At 44.5% G+C, this 23,102-nt stretch overlaps 2 protein-coding genes across 6 annotated transcripts in view; both read left to right on the top strand.

Annotated features, from left to right (window-relative positions):
- sh2d3cb (SH2 domain containing 3Cb) overlaps positions 1-6,122 on the top strand; it is a 28,472-nt gene extending 22,350 nt beyond the window's left edge. For 4 of the 5 annotated variants that reach the window (XM_023801805.2, XM_023801837.2, XM_023801825.2 and 1 more), the window contains 8 exons: positions 518-948; positions 1,089-1,177; positions 1,361-1,755; positions 2,956-3,071; positions 3,779-3,950; positions 4,134-4,248; positions 4,352-4,558; positions 4,651-6,122. In XM_023801805.2, coding sequence (XP_023657573.2) covers positions 518-948; positions 1,089-1,177; positions 1,361-1,755; positions 2,956-3,071; positions 3,779-3,950; positions 4,134-4,248; positions 4,352-4,558; positions 4,651-4,832 — 1,707 coding nt within the window. In that variant the 3' untranslated portion in view covers positions 4,833-6,122. The remainder of the gene's footprint in view (positions 1-517; positions 949-1,088; positions 1,178-1,360; positions 1,756-2,955; positions 3,072-3,778; positions 3,951-4,133; positions 4,249-4,351; positions 4,559-4,650) is intronic. The other variant, XM_023801815.2, reaches the window with a different exon arrangement.
- Positions 6,123-9,307: 3,185 nt separating this feature from the next.
- Positions 9,308-15,182, top strand: tor2a (torsin family 2, member A). Its single transcript, XM_023801203.2, has 5 exons — positions 9,308-9,494; positions 11,245-11,510; positions 11,783-11,958; positions 12,755-12,882; positions 13,342-15,182. Exons 1-5 carry the CDS (start codon positions 9,338-9,340, stop codon positions 13,584-13,586), a joined length of 972 nt encoding a protein of 323 aa, XP_023656971.2. The 5' UTR covers positions 9,308-9,337; the 3' UTR covers positions 13,587-15,182.
- The last annotated feature ends 7,920 nt before the right edge of the window (positions 15,183-23,102 follow it).

The following is a 23,102-nucleotide window of genomic DNA, read 5'->3' as shown; positions in this document are numbered from 1 at the left end:
TGGTGCTGGGAGTACGCATGCTTCACTGCTATGCGGCCGGAGTATCGGGAATAAGTCATACTAGGCAGTATTGATGCTCAGAAAAAAAAACTGATGTTGCGGACAGGAAACGGGAGCCCAACGAACACAATTTGGACTTACAGTCCTCTTCGTTTGTATGTCTGAAAGTTCGTAAGTTGAAAGTTTGTAAGTAGAGGAGCGTCTGTATTTGTATTTGGTATTTGCAGTATTCGGGTTGAAAAGCAGTCCCACTCATCCCCTTCACGTATCTGTATCAGATTACATGCATGTAGGTCTAATTCAGTATAAAATCCTTAATCTAAATTGTTTGAAGTCAGGAGTAGGGGGTATATCTAACTTCTATGTAGGCCACAATAGTTGAGTCACAGCTAGAGCCACCATTGCTGTCTTTCTTCACAAAAATGACGCCACCTATATTTATCTGTATTGTTTTACATCATCTTCTCACTGGGTGCCCTGGATTTGATCATCTGGTTTCTCTTGGGTGGCCTGACAGGTGTCAGAGACGCTGGTCCTACGGAATGGAGACTTCCTGATACGGGACTCACTCACAAGCATGGGGGACTATGTACTGACCAGCCGCTGGAACCACAAGGTTCTGCACTTCGTCATTGGCAAAGTTCTGGAGGAGTCCGGCACCTTTCGCCCTCGGGTCCAGTACCAGCTGGGGAGGGAGAGCTTTGACTCCGTAGCTGCCCTCATCCACTTCTATGTGGGAAGTCAAAAGCCCCTGTCACAGGAGAGCGGTGCACACATCTACTGCCCCATCAACCGGACCCTTCCCCTGCGCATTCTGGAGGCAGCCTTCACCGTGACCCTCAAGCAAGACCCAGTCAGCCCCTTATCTAGCTTGAGGAGAACGTTTATCCAGAAGCAAGGTGTCGCCCTGGATGACAGGCCCAGGACACTGCTGGCCATGCCTCACAGGTGAGAAGAGCAACTAATAAGTCTGCTGCCCCCTATTGGGCACTATGGGTAGGCTAGTGACAGTCTCATCACTTTCTGTCAGGTTATATGTTTTTCACAGACGAGTCAATCTAATCATAAGCAGTAACGTGTCTCTACAGACTATCCAGCAGCATGGATCAGATCCAGATGATACGATCTCCACTGTCACCTCTTGGAGAGTATGTTCCCTCTACGGCCTACAATACCAGTGAGTCCTGTAGCCTGAAAATACGTGTGCCTTAAAAGCACAGTGATATTCTCAGTTATCCACACCTGACACAGTCACAAAGAACTCGGTAACACCGCTTCAGCACATCTCCTGGTTTTGTTTGATGTTTCAGATTTGCTTGATTCTGATCTTTCCTCGTGTGTATTTTCTGTGAACTTGTAGTCTCCCACCATAGAAGTCCATCTGCCAGTAAGTTGTTCAACGCCTCGCCCCAGTCGCCGGACTCGCATTGCTCCAGCCAGCACAGACTCTGCCCAGGGCCCGTAGCCAGTCCCTACTCCTCCCTAAAGATCTCCAAGCCCCACCCTTCCAAAGCACCTGTCCTACCCAGTGAAGGCTATGAGGAGGGCTATGACGTGCTGGAGCATAGCAGAGGGGTCTTCAGTGTCCCGCTGGTGGAGAAGGAGTCGTCCTTCAAACCCGGACAGTACAGGTCACTGCTGATGCCCGCAGAGAACAAACCTCTGGAGGCAAGCATCCTGAAGAGGGTGAAGGAGCTGCTGACCGAAGTCGATGCCAGGACCGCCGCCTGGCACATCACCAAGGCAGACTGCATGGTAGGGGCACCCACATCACTAAGGCACAAGCCCCCCCACTCAGACAAGCCTCGGCTTCCCCCAGATCACCGGTGCCTACAGTTTCTCACACATACATTCACATACTTATGATAAGTCAAACATTGGGACACACCTGTGTTTAATGCAATTGTCTCTGTTTTAGCTTTGTTATTCATCTTATAGCAAAAGGCAATGAAGTAAGTAATATATATCAAATATCGCAATGACCAAGAGGAGTGTTCAGAATCTCAAATTTTAGACTCTTCAAAATAGCCCCCTTGCTACAGCATCGCAGACTCTTGACATTCTTTTAACCAGCTTCCACATGGAGCCACCTGGAACACTTCTCCAACATCCTGAAGGAGTTTCCACTGATTCTGGGCACAGATTGGCTGCCTTGCTGTTACTGTTCAACCCAACTCATCCCAAGCCATCTTTATAGGGTTTAGGTCGGGGGATTGTAGGGGCCAGGTCATCTGTCACAGCACTCCATCTCCTTGCTTATTCATCAGATAATACAGTACTTACGTAACCTCGAGGTCTGCTTAGGGTCATTGTCTTTTGATTTCTAGTATGTTTGTTATGACTTTAGACTGGTACTGTACATTATGCGCCTATGTATTTATTGAAGGACTGTATAAGCAAAGGCCTATAGACTTCCTTCTTGGCAGAGGACACTGTAATTTCATATTCCAGCCTCTTTCTATTTTTATTGTCCTAGTTTATATCAGGTCATCTCTCCCCACCATATAGCACAAAACAATTTATAGTTTTCTCATGCTAACTGATGCTAGTATTTTTCAGATTCTTCAAATTATTTTAGCTACTAATTTAATCCCGTTTGTTAATCTCTTGTACAATTCGGGATTGTAGCTTTGCTAATTTGATTAGTGGTTTTTGCAGGTGTTCATTATAAAGACTTACTTTGTAAAGGGGGAAACAGCTCAGTAAACCAGGATCTTTTAAGTCTATTTTTAGACCAAAATTTGAGCTGGGATTAGGATTCCGGCTCAAAATCGCCTCTTACAAAACCACTGTTCTACTGCAGTCAGTCAACAGGGTCACCAGTCCTGGGCAGCAAAGAGCTACTATGCTAATGAATAACTGAATGTGTATCAAGCCAGGGAGTGCGTTGTGCTTTCGACAGTAAATTTAAATGAGCTCACCTTTTTGCCATCACGGCCCTGATCTGGACTGCAGGTTGCTAGGATACTGAACGTTTCTGAGGAGATGCGGCAGAAGATGGCAGTGAGTTCTGGTCTGGAGCTGCTGACTCTCCCACATGGACAACAGCTCCGCCTGGACTTGTGGGAAAGGTGAGACCTTGGAAGAAGATGGGGGTTGTGAGCAAAACATTAAAGATTCAAATCTTGTACACTACTGAGTAACACTGCTTACACTGAAATCCGTGTACAATTGGTCTGACACAATGAATAAAAGAATAATGAACTTCTGTATCATGCAACTGCCAGGTTGCTCCATACTAATAGCCCGATAAAGCAGTACCACTTCATTGCGCTGTGCCCATGCTTGGGAAGCTATAGGTTTAAACTTTGTGGCTGCAGAGTTATTGTGTCACTGCTGGGCCCTTAAGCAAGACCAATAACCCTGATTCTCCATTCTGTCCCCAAAACTGTGTCTCTCATGAAAAGTAAGACTGCATATGCAAAACCAAAAGTTATGCACATGGCAAATAAAATATATATATGCTTCATAGATGTTTTTATCAAATGTGAAACATTACAATGTTAGCTGTTACTTATTTATACAGTTGGATAATTTAACTGTTGCAATTAATATTTAATTGCTGATTGGTACAATAGAAGAGTGACTAGGTTCTTCTATGGCAGAATACCCACAATTCTTGCAGAGGTTGTGATAGTCCATTGTTGTGTTGAATTGAATTGTCCCCTTTTCACAGTGAGGCTGAGCTGAGCAGCCACCTGTGGTGATCTCCCCCCCCCCCCCCCCACACACACAACTCTTTCCCGCCTCAGCCTCGATCTTTACCCCTGCCCCTCAGATTCCACACCATGTCATTTATGATGGCAGCTGAACTGCTAGGCTGCACTGGGAGCCGGGAAGAGAGGGCTGCTTTTCTCTTCAAGGCTATCCTGCTGGCCTCCGAGCTCAAGAGCAGCCAGGGCAACATGTTCGGCTTTGCCACGATCATGAGAGCGCTGGAGCTACGCCAGGTACCTGCCACCGGGGGGGGCTGTTGTGGAGAGGGAGCAATGGTGGAATCAGATGGAGGTCGTCAGCCGACATGCGTGAATTCATTCGTCCAGTATCCCTGATCTGTGATGACTAACAGGTTCATGAGAGCTTGACTGTGATACGCGAGGACTTGTGTAAACTCAATGTGCTTCCTTTTCCAGGTCAAGAGGTTGGAGCAGACTTGGATGACACTCCGGCAGAAGCACACAGAGGGAGCTATCCTGTATGAAAAGAAACTCAAACCTTACCTAAAGAGCATGAATGAAGGCAGTCTAGGTAACTCTCCATCACAGTTCGTTTTGTTCTCAGTATCATTGTGAGAAAGACTTGCCTCAGCGGAAGCCAAACCACACAGCTGTTTCCTGTCCTTGTCCTTCAGAAGAGTGCATGCCCTCTGACACCACCTTCCCTCACGTGGTGCCGCTGCTGTCTCTGCTGGAGAGGGGAGTGGCTGTGGGCGAGGAGGCGGAGCTTTGGGAGTACACAGACATGGGAGTGGACGTGGTAATGAGTCACCTGGAAACAGCACGTACAATGGCACAACACGGGGAAGTCTACTGCAGCAACGCCCAGACCAAGCTGCAGGGTACGGCAAAGGAAGAACGTAGAAACAGTGAGCTGTCTGTCTAAAGATGACTGTCTGTATCACATAAAGCTCAAGGTCCTTTTCCCCGACAGGGTTTCAGGAGCGGCCGGAGCTGCTGGAGATCTTCCTTACGGAGTTCCAGATGCGTTTGCTGTGGGGCAGCCGGGGAGTGGTGGCAAGCCAGACAGAGCGTTACCAGAAATTTGACAAGGTCCTGACAGCCCTGTCCTACAAGCTGGAGCCCCCTGGTGGGCAAAGGGTGGAAAGAACCTGAAATAAGTATGTCCCACGAAATGGGATGAGCAACGTAACCCTCCAATCAGTGTGTGGAAAGATTGGTAATGTTTGTCCAAATAAGGAAATTGGGTGGTGTCAGCGTTCAACTACACCTAGGACAGAGGCGCAGTGCAAAGACAACATCCCGTGGAAAATGTATGGTGAAGTCAGTCCAAAAGAGGTGTGTCGGTATACAGTATCAGTTACAATGTCAGATTGTCGTCCAGAAGCTCAGTGTAACATTACTGGTTCAGGGCAGCACTGATTAATAACTCCCACCCAGTTGAAGCACTTAAGCGAGAAGCACTTATACCCATAACCAATTTGATCGTTTTTGGCAGTGAAAATTCGGCTACACCTACAATGTCACTCATCGTGAATTTATTTCCTGAAAAACCAAGCTATGCAGTTCTATGTATTTAGCCCTTCCAGCTGCTACTAAAATGGTTTGTTTTGTAAAACATATGTTTACTGCATTCTTAAAATAAAGGGTTGTGGGTGATGAGGGGGTCGTGTGACTTTTTTATGGTTAGCCCACAGAGGTAGTTTCAGGGCAGCTATATAGATTTATGTAGCCCTACAGCTACTGGAATGTTCTAGGGAGTGACCTGTGTCTAACAAAATTTGCGAGTTTCTGTCTGCTCAGCTCCACCCAGCCGCTTGAGCAACCAGGATCAGTCGAGGGAAGTCGGGTGATGTCGCCTCATCTGACCACGTTGATGGCCTTCACCGAAAACATGCCCATAAGCAGAGTTCACTGTTGACAGGCGTCCTACTGTGGCACAACTGGTGCTGTGTCACTTTAAATTTGGACCTGTCACAGCAACCCAAAGCAAAATGGGGACAGGAAGCTGTCTGCACATCTGCTGTGGCCCCACTGTGTCCTGAAGGACAGTGTGGTAGATAATGGATGTAACATACTGCAACGAGACAAGAATGCTGTCCCTCCATCCCACGAAAAACACTACGCGAATTACACACCGGTAGTCTCTTTGGTTAAAGTCACATACTACCATACTTTTAAATTTTACAAATAGCTGAGGAGGTCTGCCAGCAAGCTCGTTGTCTACATGGTTATGTGCAGGCGTGAGGTTTCCGTGTAAAGAATTTTGTCTTATAAATATGCTTACTTGTCTGCTGAAGTTTGTATTTAATTTTATTGCTGTGAAGTTTTCTTTTGTAAATTGCTGAAGAGAAAAAAAACGTTGTACTGAAATACAGACATTAATCTCCCTTTTTGTGTGGACATTGTTTTTATAAGAATTATATTAAATGATCTGAGCATTAATTTCTGGAATATATGTTTTTTATTTGTCAGGTTTACATGTCATTCAATACAATCCCTTGGTTTTATCATTAAATAAATATAACATGATGTACAAACTGGCAGACTAAAGTAGCAGTGGTAATCACATCCCTTATCTTCACAAAAGTTTCACAATATTGGACCTGCTATTGGAATGATTATGCTATGCCAGTTTGAAACTAATGGTGTAGATACAGGATATATGGTAACATGATGATGCCTGAAAATATGTCAGCCCTAATAGAGGCTTTATCACTTTCATATATTATAAAAACCTAATAATGCATATCCTTATTTTTATACCTCGTTTCTTAGATGTTGAAAATAAAGGGCCAATACTAACAAAATATGTTTAGATTGTCAACTTAGCAGAAACTATTCTTGTGCGCTAACAACATGTTAATCAATAACGTGTAGATTTACATCTGGATATTGACTCAATCAAAACACAATATCCCTTATTTGTGGTTCTAGGGTCAATCTTTGTTTCAACTCCCAGAAATCCATAAATCATTGTCTTGTAAGAACTGATGCTTCGTCCAGCTCGCAACTTTAGCTTGTTCAGTTCAAGAATTCTCTATAACCCCTACGAAGGATTTCTCCAGATCCAACAGAAGCAACTCCAGACTATGATACTCCCCACTCCCACGGATGATTATAAGGTTTATAAGGATTATAAGGTTATTTTGGTAGTTTATAGTATTGGTTTTGTTGAACATCGCACTTTTGATTGTGACTCAAAGGACTCATCTTGCCAGAGACTTACAGAAATCTTACAGAATCTAGTTGTCCCTGGAAACCCTAATACAGACAGTGTTATTTTTTAACATCAGATGTTTCTTCTTGGTTAACCTTTGCACGCATGCAGTCTCCATTAATCTTATTGTTCATGGACTCATCATGTCATCAGATTTCAACCAGGGAGATTTTATATTATTCTTGGTTTACTTTATATACATATATTTTTTTTTTACTCATGATTCTAGGTCCAGTTTTTTAGTAGATTAATGCACATTAATGCTTTCCATTGCTGCATTCGCTGCCTACTATTATATTAAAAAATAATGGAACAGTCATGTTAGTGTATTAATCAATTTGCTGTTACAAAAGTAAAATTATGCATAAAATGTTTACAAAATTATGTGTAAAAATGTGTACTAATTAACTTAATTACCTACATAATTAGCTGAATGACCTTTACCTGTTGAAATTACTGTTTTTTCCCCTCATTATTTCAGAATGGAGATTGCTATTTCTCTGTTTATTTCCAGAAAATGGATTTCATTTACATACTATCAGAGGTGGAAATTTCAGGTCCAGAAAGTAACAATCTAGACAATGATTTTGTTCCAACCAGCCAGTTGAGTACCCTGTGACTGTGGCTCTTAATGCCTAACTGGTTGGTTAGAACAAAATCTTGCTTTGGATTTGTACTTTCTGGACCTGAGCCTTTCACTTCTGCATACTATGAGGACCGATACATGATCAAAGCCAAGTCAAGGATCCAGATCGCTGAAAATCACACATCAGGAGACAGGTACAGAAAATAAACCACAATGTGTGACCACAATCTATGGAATAGAACTCTGTCGTTCAGGCTGTCTATCTACTCTGTAACGGAACTAGTCGGCAGAACATTTTTTATGACGATGCTGCAGTAAAATCAGCAACAGTTTGACAAAGTTTACCTCAGGTGAGAAATGAGAACTGCCCAAACCAGACCTGTGTATTAAACTGAGGAATGTTCTAAAATGTGCTGGTTTTAAAAATCAGACAAATAATAGTCACCCATCACATTTAGCACAAACCCAACACAGTTTAACGTCTTCCACTATGATGAAGCAAGGAAAACCAACACTGATATTTCCGAAATTTTGAATTTTGATTTGTTAATAACACTTTGAATAGGATAATAATATGATTACAAAAACAATGCTATGTCATTTTGAAGTAGCTCAACAAATGCCTTTTATTGAATCAGATATTATTTTAAATAACCTAATCAACAAGATAATACCTAACTACAGTTAGATAATTAAAAGAAAAACAGATTCTTAGAGTTGATTTCATTATCTCTATTGTCTTTTAGACTGCCCTACATTTACACTGTATATTCAGCATTTTACTATAAATTAAACATTTGCATTTTACCTGAAGCAGAAACTATTAATTGTGGCCTTACATTCTAATCAGGAATTGTGAGCTGCTACATGGGATGTGCATGACCTTGGAACTTAACTGTTCGTATGAGAATCATTCAGATAAAAGGTTTCGGAATATTTCTTTGAACATCTTATACAGTATATGAATCTATCATAGTTCATCTGAGAGCTTTATCTGAGGACTGATATACCAACACTATTCGCCAGTCAAAAAATATTTTTGACTGCCGAGAACCAGGGCTGTGCTCCAGTAGTGTGGGGTGAGAATGATCAGATCAGTGAACTTCAGCCCTAAATGTGCCAAGAGCCAAAGTCTCCGGATTATACAGGTGGCATTCCTCTGAGCCAGGGGGAGACTTTGCACAGTACTGAAGGTATGAATACTCCTATAAGCCCTTTTGCAATGACCTGATGTTACATGATAGTCAGAATCAGAATCTTTGTTTATTCATCCAAGTACAGACAAGTACAAGGAATTTCTTTTGGCGCGGTTGGTATCATGACATAAACAAAACACACATACAAATAAACATCTAAAAGTAAACATACAAGGATTTTTTTTTACAGGAGATGTGCAATGCTGAGTCAAGCATGTGGACAATATAAATAAATAAATAAATAAATAAATAAATAAATAAATATTTGGATATTTGCTATATATTAAACTGAGTTTCCCATACATATTATTTGCCCCGAAACATTAATCATAGAATGCAAAAAAGTTATGTCGAAATTAGATTAAAATATGAAATGAAATTTAAATTTCCGTGTGCATAAATATGGATTTATGACATTGTAACAGTTCAATGCCGTTTTTACAGGTGTTCTTGTGCGCCCCTCAGTGGTATAGTGGTATAGTTCCCATAGTTCCGCTTTTTGCTGACGGATAGCTAGATTGCTAGATGCATTGTGGGTGTTGTTGTTATTTTAGGCCCCCTTCAGGGCATGTTGCTTGAATTTGACCTCAATAAAGACTACAGCAACTTCTAGTGGCCCGCGGTTTCACGTGAGGAAGCTGTTTACGGTGCGCTTGCTATGGCGCGCTCCGTTAATGCACCTTTCATGCTAGTTTTATTTTTGGTACTTTCCTGTAGTCCTTTTTCGGTGGTGTATGCTATTCAAATGAATATGAAATCAGTTTACTGCACAATGTCGAACAATTGCGACTGTGACTTTAATCCAGATATAAAAGGTAAGAAAAACAGAACGAGACAATGTACTGTACTGACAAAGAGTCGATTGTCGATGCAGCCACAGCCTGGATAGGGTGACTTGATGCGCTTCGATTTATTTAAAATGTAAAAGCTGTTTTACCGAAACTATATATATATATATGTGTGTGTGTGTGTATGTGTATTTATGATGTCACCATCAGGCTAGGGTCAAAAAGTGTACTTAAAGTCATTGACGTGGCGTTCTGCGTTATCATCTAATCTTGATAACCTTGTGGAATTTGAATGTGGTGAATTTTTCGTTTGGGTATTTATTTTTAATTTGTTTTGCAAAACATATTTCAGAGAGAAAATTCGCATCATGAACATATTTAAGCGAGCTTGCATGCGTCGTTAAGATCATGCGGTTTTAATCGGGATTGTCTATAGCAAGAGGTCACTAACAGGAGGACCGCGGTCCGGCTCCGGACCCAGAAGCTGTCCCATACAGACCCGGACCAATAGCCAAAACATTAAGTTATTATTTAAAACCTGACGGGACGCTTCTATTTTAATCGGCGCAGCGTTTGTAGTCTTTTCGGTAGTTGTTTAGCAGTAGAGCCGCCGTTTCCCACGCCTATGAACGTCAAACACCTTTAACCTCCAAGCAAGACCTAGTTTGGCTTTTGCAGCCCTTTGTCTGCGCTAATGTGCCATTAGTGTTAATAGCAGCAGCGAAGCTAACACCCGCAACCAAAAAGCCGTAATGTTCCTAAGAGAGTGGCTGCTCAATAACAGCAGCGTGGCTAACGCCCGCAACCAAAATGCCGTAATGTTCCTAAGAGAATGGCTACTTAATAACAGCAGCGAAGCTAACATCCGCAACCAGAAAGCCGTAATGTTCCTAACAGAGTGGCTGCTATGTCCTGAAATCGTAAAGCTGAAAAATTTTCAAATACAGTAGGCCTATGTGTTATATAACATGTTGGATAAATAGACGTAGTTTATTGTGGATTTCATGTTCGTTTAAGTTTCTGCTTTTTAACATATGTATAAAGTAATGTTATCTGTTATATAAATAAACTCAGGTGAAGCAAAAAATGTGCGTTTTCATTGCTGCCAAATCTCAAGCATCTGGCATGACACTCATACTTTCAGACTCACGGTGGAAATCTTACGGTAAATCTATATTATTCCATTATAAAACCTAACATTACTTGCGTCAAAAGTGTATTTACATGGTTAGATACAAAAGCAGATTATTTACAGGGTAATAACTGTTACATGTGTGTGCAGACATCTCGAATTGAAAATCTCACGCCAGCCAGTTGGCCGAAGTTCTGTGTCACGTGACAATAAATATTGTCAAAACGTTTTTTGGATTGTACTGAATTAATTTGATTTGACAGTCAGGTACTGATCACATGCAATGTTGATACAACTAATAGGCTACTTAAACATATATCACACTAAAAAGTTAGACATTATGATCTTCCGGACTTTTGCTTCAATAAATTTTTTCTAACTGGACCTCTTTAAATTTTAGTTGGGATTCCCCTGCTCTATTGATAATAGAGAGAAATTTGTGTTCCATCAGGAGCGAGGTTGCCAACTCTCACGCATCTGGCGTGACACTCCGCCTTTCCGACTCTCACCCTCACCAAGATATCCTACGGCAAATCTATATTGTTCCATTGTAAACTTCCATTGAAAATCTCACTCCAGCCAGCTGACCAAAGTTGGCAGCCCTGCAGTAGATACGAAAGGTTAATGATGTCTGTGTCTGTTCAGGTTTAGAATGGGACCTCTACAAAAATTTGTACGGGCAGCCCCTGGCGCAGGAGGTGGTCTCGGAGGCTGTGGCTGGCTTCTTGCAGATGGAGAGCCCCGACCGGCCACTGGTGCTGTCCTTCCACGGGGCCTCTGGGACAGGCAAGACGCTGGTCAGCTCCATGGTGGGCCGTCACCTGTATGGCGCAGCAATGGGCAGCCCCTACATTCACCAGTTCATCCCCACCTTGCACTTTCCTAAGGCTGACATGGCACATCAGTATAAGGTAATATTATGTGCCAGCCTTTAGTCTTGCATGTAATTCTTTCTTGCCTCCCCGTCCAACGCATTGGGGGTTTATATGAGCCTGCTAGGCTTATCACATTCTCAGTTCTGATCAGCAAACAAACATTGTGCAAGTCTTCGGCTGCGATGTCATTCTCTGACCAGGAGATCTGCGATGTCTCAATGATATGTTATTGTGTGCAGCCAAAAACTTTCTTACTTCTCCTTTTTCTGCTTGCATTTACCTTCTCTTGCTCCTCCTCCCCCCCCCAGATGGAGCTGAGGCGCTGGGTAGAGGGTAACCTCACCGCTTGTGCTCGCTCCATTTTCATCTTTGATGAGATGGAGAACATGCCCCCTGGCGTGATCGACGTGCTGGTGCCTTTTCTGGGACCCGACCATGTCCTGTTCCAGACCAACTACCGCAAGGCCATGTACATCTTCATGAGGTACGGCGCCATGTCTGACACCTCCCCATGTCCCCAGTTATAAATCACAGCTGAGCAGCCCTCCCATGTTGTCCTGTGGAAACCAGTACAGGTTCCCCATCAGTCCTGAGAAAGCAGGCGGGGCACCAGCTCACAAACATCACCCATCAGACCCTTGCTATTCCTACAAAGCCAGTTCTCATCATTTAAATCTTTAAAATAGTTATTTTGCATTATACAGTCAAGGATTCAAACTTTTTGTCATATGTACAAAGTACAGTTTAGAGAGTACAATGAAATTCTTACTTGAATGCCTTTTTCACAGACAAGACAAGTAACAAAGCAGTGCAACATTACAATAACTGGCATTAAGTAAACAGTAAACAACAAATAACTAACAATAAATAACGTGTACTATTGACAAAGTGACCACGAGTGACCGTAAGAGTGCTAGTGTGAAGTGTTTAAGTCTTTAGAATCTGTATTGTGTTAGCAATGCTGCACATCAGTGTGTTAAACATATATTGCACATTATGAGTAGTATCATTATTGCACAAGAAATCAGCCTCTATGTGTCACATCAGTGTATGTTGAACTTCAGTTCCTTCACTTGTCTCTGTCATGCGTATGACGTAAAAAACAACCACATCACACTGCCGAACCCCCTTTAGTAATATTACATATTGCAGTTAAGTTGTGATTATTATAAACTCATTCACTTAGCACACTGTTATAAGAATCCTGTTGTACTAAATAATAAATTATTAGACGAGAGTAAAGTTAACTGGTGGAGCTGACCAGTCATGTGTGCTTGCAGCACGACTGGGGAGGAGATCATCAACCAGCTGACCCTTAAGACCAAGCTAAAGGGGCAGGATCGGGACGACATCCGCCTTAGGGATCTGGAAGCTTCCCTCGCACAAGCTGTGTTTAACAACCCGAACAGTAAGAGCCGCGTCTGCCTGGGCTCCCGTCGCACGGCCCAGATTGCGCGCGTGCTGGCCAGTGCCCTGATCTCCAGAAGGCTGCCCCATAATTCCGCCGTTTAGCCTGAGGGGCTCGTCTGCATGTGCTCGTCTAAGCTGCAAAATTGCAGTCGTGAATGAGATTTTTGATTGCTGATGATAATGATGTACGCGTGTTTCGCTAACCTGAAGGAAGCGAGGTGTGTCTCTTTGGCAAGACCATGTGGTCTCACTGACTTCTTTTGTACTGTTTGCAAGAAAGTTACATGAGTCTTACGTGCATCATGAAAGTCTTGCAGTTAAATAAACTGTAGTACCACAAGACCTCCTGCAGGTGGCACCCTGAAGCCACTGCTTCCTGACTGCCGCATTGCATGAAGCAGGTGATGCGTTAAGGACACGTGCTTTCTCTGCCCTGATACAGCGTACTGTTTTCTAGGTGGATTCTATCAGTCGCAGATCATCCCAGCGAAGCTCATCACCTTCTATGTGCCCTTTCTGCCTCTGAGCCGGCACCATGTGGAGCGCTGTGCCCGGCGAGAGCTGTGCCAGCGCGGGGCATGCCAGCGCGCCGATGTAGCTGAAGCGGTGGGACGTGCAGTCAGCTATACCGTACATGATGGCCAGCATTTCTCCAGCACTGGCTGCAAGTCGGTCATAGCCAAAGTCAACCTCTTCCTTTGAGCCTGAATTTTTTTCGGAGGTGGGGGGGGGGGGGGCATGTCCCCCAGGCTCAGAGGGTGGGTGTTATGGCGATCCATAAAAGCTCACCAGGCTCTAACGGAGATGTCTGGCATCTGGAGCCTGGAGGCTGGACTGAGTGCCTGTTTGGTGCCGTCTGCATCGCCCATCCACACCATGTGCCCAGAAACTGGCCCGACATCCTCCTGTTGCCCTGTGACAAGCGGGGGGCTGCTGTCAGACTCGGAGCACCGCAGTTGCATGCGGTGACTGAAGCTGCGTTACACCATGGTACCACAGTGTGGTCTGCAATTTTTATAGAAACAACTGGAAATAATCAAACCTTTTTGTCTTAAGTGCTAATATGGCTTATCAGTCAGTTATGTTTAAAGTGTATTTTTTCTATAGTCCACTTTGGTTTCTTATGTTGGACGCAAAATGCATGCTATCAAAACAGGTGATTCGGTTTGCCAGTGATGCGTCCATTTCTCAATTTCTATAGTTTTCCTCCACACCAGTAAATGGCAGTGTTTTCTATGAAAAACTCTGAACCGATCACACTGCACAAAAGTTCTGCAGTTTTCTGTTCGGACTACAATCCAACTTAATGCTACAAATTAGACACGAATAAATTGACAAGAAAGAGGAGTATTGCAGAGTAGAGAGACTACAAGTGCCTTTGCCTTTGTACAGGGGCTGAGAGTAATTGATTTTTACGTATTTATCTCTTATTTTTTTTAATTCCTTTTTAAAGAACTGCCTCAACTTTGGAGCTGCTATGGAAACGCTTTTCAATTATTTGTTACGTGTCTGGTAAGCGATAGTAAGCGCTCATTTTTGCACAATCCCTTCTTTTGATTTTATCTTAAAGAACTTGATGTAATTTGATCCCCCGAGTTTCTCCTCGAGATGTACAATTGTGTATCATAAACCCGTGTTGATGATGTTCATGATGACTCCGTATGTTGAAGCTGAACAGTGTTTCACCAGCTGATGGTACCTAATGGACCCCAGTGTGCCGGTGAATTTATTTATGTTTACTTTTAGATTATTCAATTTTTCCGGAGTTCTGGAAGGATTAGTTGTCATACTTGGTTTACACAATGAGCTTAGTGGATGCAGAATAACTGAGTGACAGGTACTACTGGTTTAATACTCTGTTGTGAGAATCACTAGGTTGTCTGCCCCTAGTTGCCCTTGGCTTGGTACGATGAATCCACATTTCAATCTGCCCTGTTGCAATAGTTGTGTATTGCTTAACGGGAACAGCCCCCCCCCCTTCCCTTTCCTCTTGTGGTTGCCATGGCTGCGTGCTGCAGACACTGGGCCATCTCCACGGAACACTAGGTGTATAACAGGTGGCACGGAGAGGTGGAGCAACCTGTATGGTGAGAACTGCCACTGAACTTTTACGTCTGATTCTGGTGATTCCAAGAGAGAACCTGGTTAAACTGCAGAAGAATCTACAGACTGCAATCTCTTCTGTTTATATATTTAAAAGGTAAAGCCATACTTTAAGTGGTTGAGGTTGTATCCTTAAATAGCTCCCGTGTTATTTTGTAATCAATAAGAAAGAATATTATCACAAAAGCTTGAAAATGCTTGAGGTCACTCTAGTCACTTTCTGAGTGTGAGTCCTTGTGACATTCTAGCAGACATTGGTGAGGAATTTTGCAGCGATCCCGGTCTGACTTAGAGGTTCCCAGGCCTTGGTGAGGGATTTTGTTCTGGCCACAACTGTTTCCCATGGACTTCAGGCCCATTTTGGTGTCCTGCTGCCCCCCTGACCGCCCTCTCCCCCCCCCCCCACACACACACATGCACACCCCCTCCCAACTTTCCATTACCACATGAATGCCAGGATTTGGCCACTTCGGTCGTGGACAGCAACAGAAGGCAAGAGATTTGCAATTCAATCCGCCACCAGATCGGGACTCTGACCCGTCACAGGCCCTGACAGAGAGGGATAGGGAGGGAGGCCGAAGCGAGCACAGATAAACCTGCCTCAGACCGCTCACGCCCTGCCCCCCCCCAGGCCCTGCCCCCCCCCCCCCCCCCCCCCCCCCCCCAGGCACTTCTCACCAAGAGCCGAGGCTTATTTGAAATGTTTACATGGAAACCCTCTGAGACAAATTTATAATTGAGAAGAAATCAAGGCTGATACATCAGACCACCTCTGTGTTTTACAATGTTATATTTATGTATGTAAGCTGGTGAATGGATGATAAAGATCTATATAAAAGTAAACTCATCACTGATTCAATGGATACATGCAGCAACATCTTTATTTCTAACATATTGTTGAAGAAAGGAAGTCTGACACGTAAGATATGTGTTCTCAGATTAATCACTTATAAGACTCATTTTAGATTGACTATTACTCTCTTAGCTCCTTTAGCCTGTTAGCTCTTTTAGCTCATTAGCTCCTTCCCTCTAAAGCAGGGGTGGGCAAACTTATCCGCAAAGGGCCGGTGTGTATGCAGGTTTTTGGGATAACCTTTAGGTCAGCTGTTCAAACCCAAGTGTGAGGACTCTTCAGTAATCTAATTATGGAGTTGCAGTGAAAACCTACATACACACCGGCCCTTTAAATATAAGATCGCCCACCCCTGCCCTAAAGAGTGTTTGCTGCACATGGGTTTTAGCTCCTTTAGCCTGTTAGCTTCTTCTCTTCATATGGCCACATTGGGGGTTACCCCCTTTAGCCTGTTAGCTTCTTCTCTTCATATGGCCACATTGGGGGTTACCCCCTTTAGCCTGTTAGCTTCTTCTCTTCATATGGCCACATTGGGGGTTACCCCCTTTAGCCTGTTAGCTTCTTCTCTTCATATGGCCACATTGGGGGTTACCCCCTTTAGCCTGTTAGCTTCTTCTCTTCATATGGCCACATTGGGGGTTACCCCCTTTAGCCTGTTAGCTTCTTCTCTTCATATGGCCACATTGGGGGTTACCCCCTTTAGCCTGTTAGCTTCTTCTCTTCATATGGCCACATTGGGGGTTACCCCCTTTAGCCTGTTAGCTTCTAGGGTTTTGTATAGGCAATTTAAACTTTGAGGTCACGAGCCTCTATACTAGTTATGCCCATTGGTGAGTGTCACATCAGACTGGGGCCTTTTTAGTAGTAAATCAACTTGGCCCCTCACAAAATGCAGCAGATGGCTGCTGATGTTGGCATTGTGTGGGCTACTGTGAGGCCGTATGATAACTCGAGGTGTATGGGCTACAGTCGGCGTGTGAAGGGCTGCGGCCTGCCTCAGCCCAAGGTGACCCGCTGGCACGGAGAGGGCACAGTTATCCAAATCGCTCTGTGAAGTCCCGAAGGTGGGCTGTAATATGTTTGGGGGGGGGGGGGCAGCATGACCCACAATGTCTGCCACACGAGCTTTTCGCTGTCCGCCAGTGGGGTTTCATGTTCGACTGGACACCTGCTGCCCGGTTTCATCACCAGCATTTTGAGTGACTCTCTGACTCTCTTTGAGTGACGGTTGACAGAGTCCCTGGGAATCCCCCCCCCCCCCCAACACGACTGAAGTGATTTGCAGAGCTTTAAACTTCGCTTATGCCCGTTAATACAGCTGAACTGAAGAAATTTCAGTTAAATACCTGGATTAAACACCCCCATAACTCCCCCTTCATCCTGGCTTACAAGAGAATGATGGAGAATGGGTTGTCCTGACTCAACCAGGATGAGACTCACTGGGCTTCTTGCTCCCTGAGCTTCATCTCTCCTTTCTTTTCTTATTTTGTTCTTTCATAAGCCCAGCATGCTGATTGGGGGTGGGGGGGGGGGGGGGTTACACAATGGAGATTACCAAACTGACCCCTGACATATAGGCACTTGATGCTCCCCCCCCCCCCCCCCCCCCCCCCCCCCCCCCACATGCCGTAATCACAGCAGAGCTTGCAGGATCTGGGTTGAACGTTGAAGCTGAGGTCAAGACACATGTATGACTGTGTGTGACGCTTTGGGGTTTTCTCTGCTTTTCTAGAGGGGTTTAGAGACTCAGAGCCTGACCTGTGTGTCTGAATATCTAGATCTTAAACAGCAATGAGCACTGGAATTACTTGCATACATTTGGAATTTGGAAGTACCTTAAGGGATCTGTGGCTTTGCCTATCTACTTTAGGCCACAACAACATTCGTTCTTTAAGAGTCTTTCATGCCAACACTTATCACCACTTTGCACTTTGGAGTTTACGTGTTACTGAAGTCACCATTTAGATGAACCGAAATCACAGACGTTGTGTTGGAGGTTTAAAGATCAGACAAACCTGATCTCTAATCCATGTTGTGGACATCAGTTCCTCTATTAATATTTCATCGCCCCCTACTGAAAATTCCACTTCGCAGGGTTCCCTTGATGGCTGCTTTGTCTGTGTTACAGGAAAGGTTTCGTGCTGTTGATATTTCAATAGACGCATATCTGCCAGTTGTCATTTTGCACTAAACAGTGCCTACAATGTAATGTTTTTCGGGGCCTAGGAAATTCTGATGTAGAGATTGAATCTTCTGTCACATGATGTCATTGAACATTAGGGATTACATGTAGCTGGCTTTGCTGCTCACATGTATGTGTTGTGATTAAGACTTCATGGTATAAATGATATTTTCTAATCGATTAATCGATTTATTAAAACATGAATAAACGGCTAAAAAGGATTAAACAAAAGCTGAAGTTGAAAATTAAAAATACATTTGAATCTATGGGCCTGTAACATCTGTTGGCATACGTTTATTTAGAAGGCTGGGGGATTTCACCCACAATGAGGTGATATCTTAAGTTTAGTGTCTGCATTAGGATGAGCTTTTTAAGAACTTAACCTAACTTGCGATCCATAGACCTTTCGACGGGATTTTTCCCTGACATATTATGCTTTCACTGAGGCACTGTCTTCATCAGCCAATGATATATATGGTTTTAGGTGTGTGAATGTGTGTTTTCATGCTGGGGGGCTGGTCTCAATGCCCTCCATGAAGGCCAGGCAGATGCAGGAGAGGATGTGAGGGGTTTGGTCTTCCTCAGTGAAATTAGCTATGCTCCTCACTGCTGAACTTTGAGAAACTTTCTGTTCGTGCCAAAAGCTCTTCTTAAGGGCTCTGCTGGAATGACTTCATTAGATCACTTTTCTTTATCGCCTCTTGAATGAGGAAGATGATGGGGACTTGGGGGGTCACCAATAGTAGTGGCCTTTTCATCCCAGCTGTTCAGGGAAGACCTTTCAGTATTGCTATTCTAAGCAGCCTAAATAATACACCCAGAGAGGATCCCACTGCCACCCAGCACAGCCGCACACACACACACACACACACACACAACCTTTGCTACTCTCGGTGTGACCCCCAGAGTCCCCGTTCACACGCCCCCCCCCGGACAGCTGTAGTTGACTGGCCTCTGCCTCTTGGTTCGGCCATCTCCCCCACTCCGTCACAAATCAACTTTCAAAAGGCAGACCCTCCCCATCTTCCACTTTCCCCTTTTGCAACAATAGGTCGCTATGCCCCCCCCCCCCCAACCCCAACATCTGTGAGCGCCGCTCTCCCCCCCCCCATTCTTCCACAAACTGCTCCATTCTTGCCCTTCATTCAGTTGTAAATGTGCCCGGTGATACTGTTGATGGAGCTTTTATCTACTTTTGCACGGGTCAGCAGGGAAGGTAGGAGTTTTGGAGGATGGGGAGGTGGGCTGGTGAAAATTTTGGGTTGGGGGGGGGGGGGAGCAGTGCAGGGGTTAGTAATGCTGTGGTTCAGGAGGTCCCACAACATTTTTTGACAACGAGATAAATCCTTTTTCTGTGTACAATCATTTGGGAAGTCTAGCAAGCCAAAGGACCTTCTATGGCATCTGAGGGACCTCTAGACTGCATTCCTATAGCCTCTGGCAGAAGCAGGACCTAAATGAAAGATACCCCCAGAATTCTTCCCAAACACAGGAATCTCTGAGGTTACCTCCTTTCCATTTGTGTATTGCACCAGTTGCCTAGCAGCTATGAAGCTATAAACCAGCCAGGTAACTGATGGATTTGGGGCTAAAGTACAGAAGGGTACAATGACGTTCTGTAAAACCAGTGTAGAAGTCTGTAGCATCAATCCAACTACGTGGGCATGATGCTATGTGCATGACATTATCTTCATGCAACCTTGAATGTCCTGCTGTCCTTCTGAAAACATAAAGTGGACACCAGAAATGCTGGAAGATCATTCATTGAAAGGTCTATCATTGACAGCGAATTCATTGTTGACAACTCGCAAAAGTTGCATGTTACCAAACTCAAACACACATTTCATGGACCAAGCCAAAATAGGAATGTATAGTCAAAGTTTCCATGCATTGCAAAGGATACACTGTGTGTTGTGCATCCTGGGAAAGAGGGAAGGACGGCCACAGAGATGCGTGTTTCTGTGCGGTGAGGGGATTATCCATCATCTTATTTTCTGCCCTGACCTCAGCAAAGCCTCTGTGTATGACAAAGGAGATGTCTCTGTGACGAAGGGGTCTCCAGGACAACATGTGCACAATGGGTGACCAGTGAGGAGAATGCAGGGCAAGGGGATGGGGGTGGGGGGGGGGGGGATGACCTTGGCCAGCAGCAGGACCCCGTGACCTAATGGCGAGCTGTGTGGGACGTTGTGGACCTAAGATGGACATGGGACTGTGGAATCATCCATGCCCCAGACTGCAGCTTTCTCTCCAACTTCAGTGTGATTGATGACCAGTGCATAAACTCACTCCACCACACGCAACCAGACCCTCAACGCATCCTTAGAAACTCCCCTTTCACGGTCCCCAAAGGGGGATGACCTTGTCCCCTGCAACCCATCAACTGTAATGCTGATGCAAAAAAAAAAAGTTGCTTTTGTGTTGCTGCACCAGTTCCCCCCCCGCCCCCCCCCCCCCTGCACAACAATATCCCAGCCTGCACCTGGTTTTTGTGACGCTCAGTCCGTACCACCCACAGGCTCACGTCAGTGATGCAGGACAAGAACTCCCAAGAGCACCCCCCCCCCTACCCCTCGTATTATGGCGACATCGGGGTGCCCGGAGGTGGTGGTGCTGGCTGTGAAGGACGGGAGCAGGAAGAGCGAAATATCTTCTGTTCTCAGCCCTTTCGTTGTACACGGCAGCCTGCGCTGAATTTGCCAGCACTGCAGTATGCTGTGGCAGGCGTTTATCTTTCCATGTGGGTCTGCAGTGCCTGCAAAGCCACCATTACCGATGCGAAAAGCTGTAATGTAATCCAGCTGTATCTGAGCACCTCTTACACGCCCTCGCCGTGGCATGTAAGCTGCTCAGGACAAATTGCATGTGACCTGGCCCTAACACGTCCTGTATTGCATCTGTAGGCATTCAGCACCTCACAGCAGATTTTACACACGCCGTGCTCTCCGGTCGAGCTGTCACTCCCGAAACTGGTCGTCCCCGCTGCGATCCTCCAGTGACCCTCACCCAGCACAGTAAGCATGCACAGCTCTATCTAGAGAGTTCAAATTAAATGGAATGCTTTAATAAATCATGAGCATTAAATCAAAAATATGCACCGAGCATTATCCTACCCATCTCATGGGCTGTCGAGGACATTTGAATAATTTCTTTTGAAATGTTTGTTTATTTGCACATTGTGACAGCCTGCTGACCTGATCCATGTGGTAACTAAAAGGGGCAGTTAACTCGCTGCAAGTGCAAATTCCAAATGTACGTTAATATTAAAAAAAAAAAAAGAACTCAAAACCTGATCTCCTCACTGTTTTTTGTCAAATTGGGACATGTTTTAAAATACACCACGCATTGCAAGCTTAATTATCCAAATTGTAGATATATATTTTAGAAAATGTCCAATTTGGCAGCAATTTGCCGGATACATAAAATTACACTGATGATTAATTGGTGTCATATTTTCTTTTACATGAGAGGTGGGGCTACATTTAATAAAATCACATTACCTGTTTTCTGTTCTTTAAAAATAGGCTATACAAGGCTGATCACATGATGTGACATCAGCTAGAGAAACCGCATGCGTCAGACGTGCAGCACATACTGATGTCATACGTGTCCGCATGCGTACATGTTGCCGCTGCCCCTAGCTGTCTCTCGACACCAGTCTCTTTGGTCTGCACAAACGGATCCTGACAAAGGAGACTGGCCGTGAATATGTGATACTGGTGACGTCACAGGTCCATCGCCTGGCCATATATATGTACGGTGCGACTACAGCCAGTGGGATGATCACTGTCATGGGGTGGAGAGCATGGTAGGGTGGCTAAAACAGGGGCTACCAGTGACAACAAAGATGACAGTCCCTGGCTGGTACCACTTCTGATGGGGATAGTGAAGACGGAGTGAGGAATTGTGTTAGGAGCAGATGATAGTTTGCGTCATTCCTCCCTGACGTGTCCGAAAACAAAAAATAAATAAGCACACATATACAGACAGAAGAACTGTTCCTGCTGCATCGCAGGATTTGCTCCTCTCTACCTGTTCAGTAATCTGAACCATCTAAGGAATAAACAGGTTGCTATTGTGCTCCACTGTTGCAGAAGAAATGCATGCTTACATTAGAGGTTATAGCTTGGACCCCTGGGAACAAACATGGAGGGCAAAGACTGTAGCAGACACTGGAAACACCTCCAGGAACAGGAAGTCCTATCGAACAGACCAGCGTGGGCTATAGGATGTGAGACGCTTCCTCAGGCTAGTATATCTGGTAAATCCATGACTGAGAATCCATGTTTCATTATCTCTCAGCCTATTGATTATTTTCCTGGACTGCTCCACCATCATACCATCTAACATGAGGTTCCTCAACCCTGATTCTTCCATTCATTATTGTGCAATGAAACATAGAAGAAATAGAGCTTTGGTTTTCTGAGTTATAAAGGACGATGTGAATGTTACCATGAAACTGCCATTTGTTCTTATGTGGATCATTCATTTTGTTTGTCATTAACCAAGTACTTTTGAATTTAAAGCTGAGCTAGGCTCAGTATTTCTGCTCAGCTATTATGTGGGAATGGGGTTCTGTTAGGTGCAGCAGATCTGCAGTTCAGCTTTGTTTATAGTGAGCGATCCAGATTGGCAGACACGAGTGAACGGCTTGCAATCGAGGCGTGGAGAAGTTTCAGTTATATTTTATGATATCGCATAAAATCGTGAAAAAGGGTGTGACACAAAACGGTGCCTTGAACAAACAAACTACTAGCATTTCCGGGACAGAGGAGGCAGCCGCTGGTCTGAATCTGAAGATCTACCCGCATTTGGACTGTGATAGGAAGGTGGAGGGTTCCAAACAAACACTGGCAGAGCACAGTAACTTCACAGAAACGTGGCGCCGGATACAAACACACTTGTTCATAAGCACATGATTAAACTTCCTAAATGCACAATTAGATAACAGTTTGGAGAAGGGGCTATGGAGACAGGCATGGATTACATGTACAACCCAATATTGCAGTTTCTAAATCAAACAAATCCCCCAGCTGGATCCAGGAGGGATCGCATCCACGGTGAAGTCTGCTGCACTGAT

The sequence above is a fragment of the Paramormyrops kingsleyae genome, chromosome 2 (assembly GCF_048594095.1).
Source record: "Paramormyrops kingsleyae isolate MSU_618 chromosome 2, PKINGS_0.4, whole genome shotgun sequence".
Taxonomy (NCBI): domain Eukaryota; kingdom Metazoa; phylum Chordata; class Actinopteri; order Osteoglossiformes; family Mormyridae; genus Paramormyrops; species Paramormyrops kingsleyae.
The sequence above is the reverse complement of the archived record's forward strand: the minus strand, read 5'-3'. Positions and strand labels throughout refer to the sequence as shown.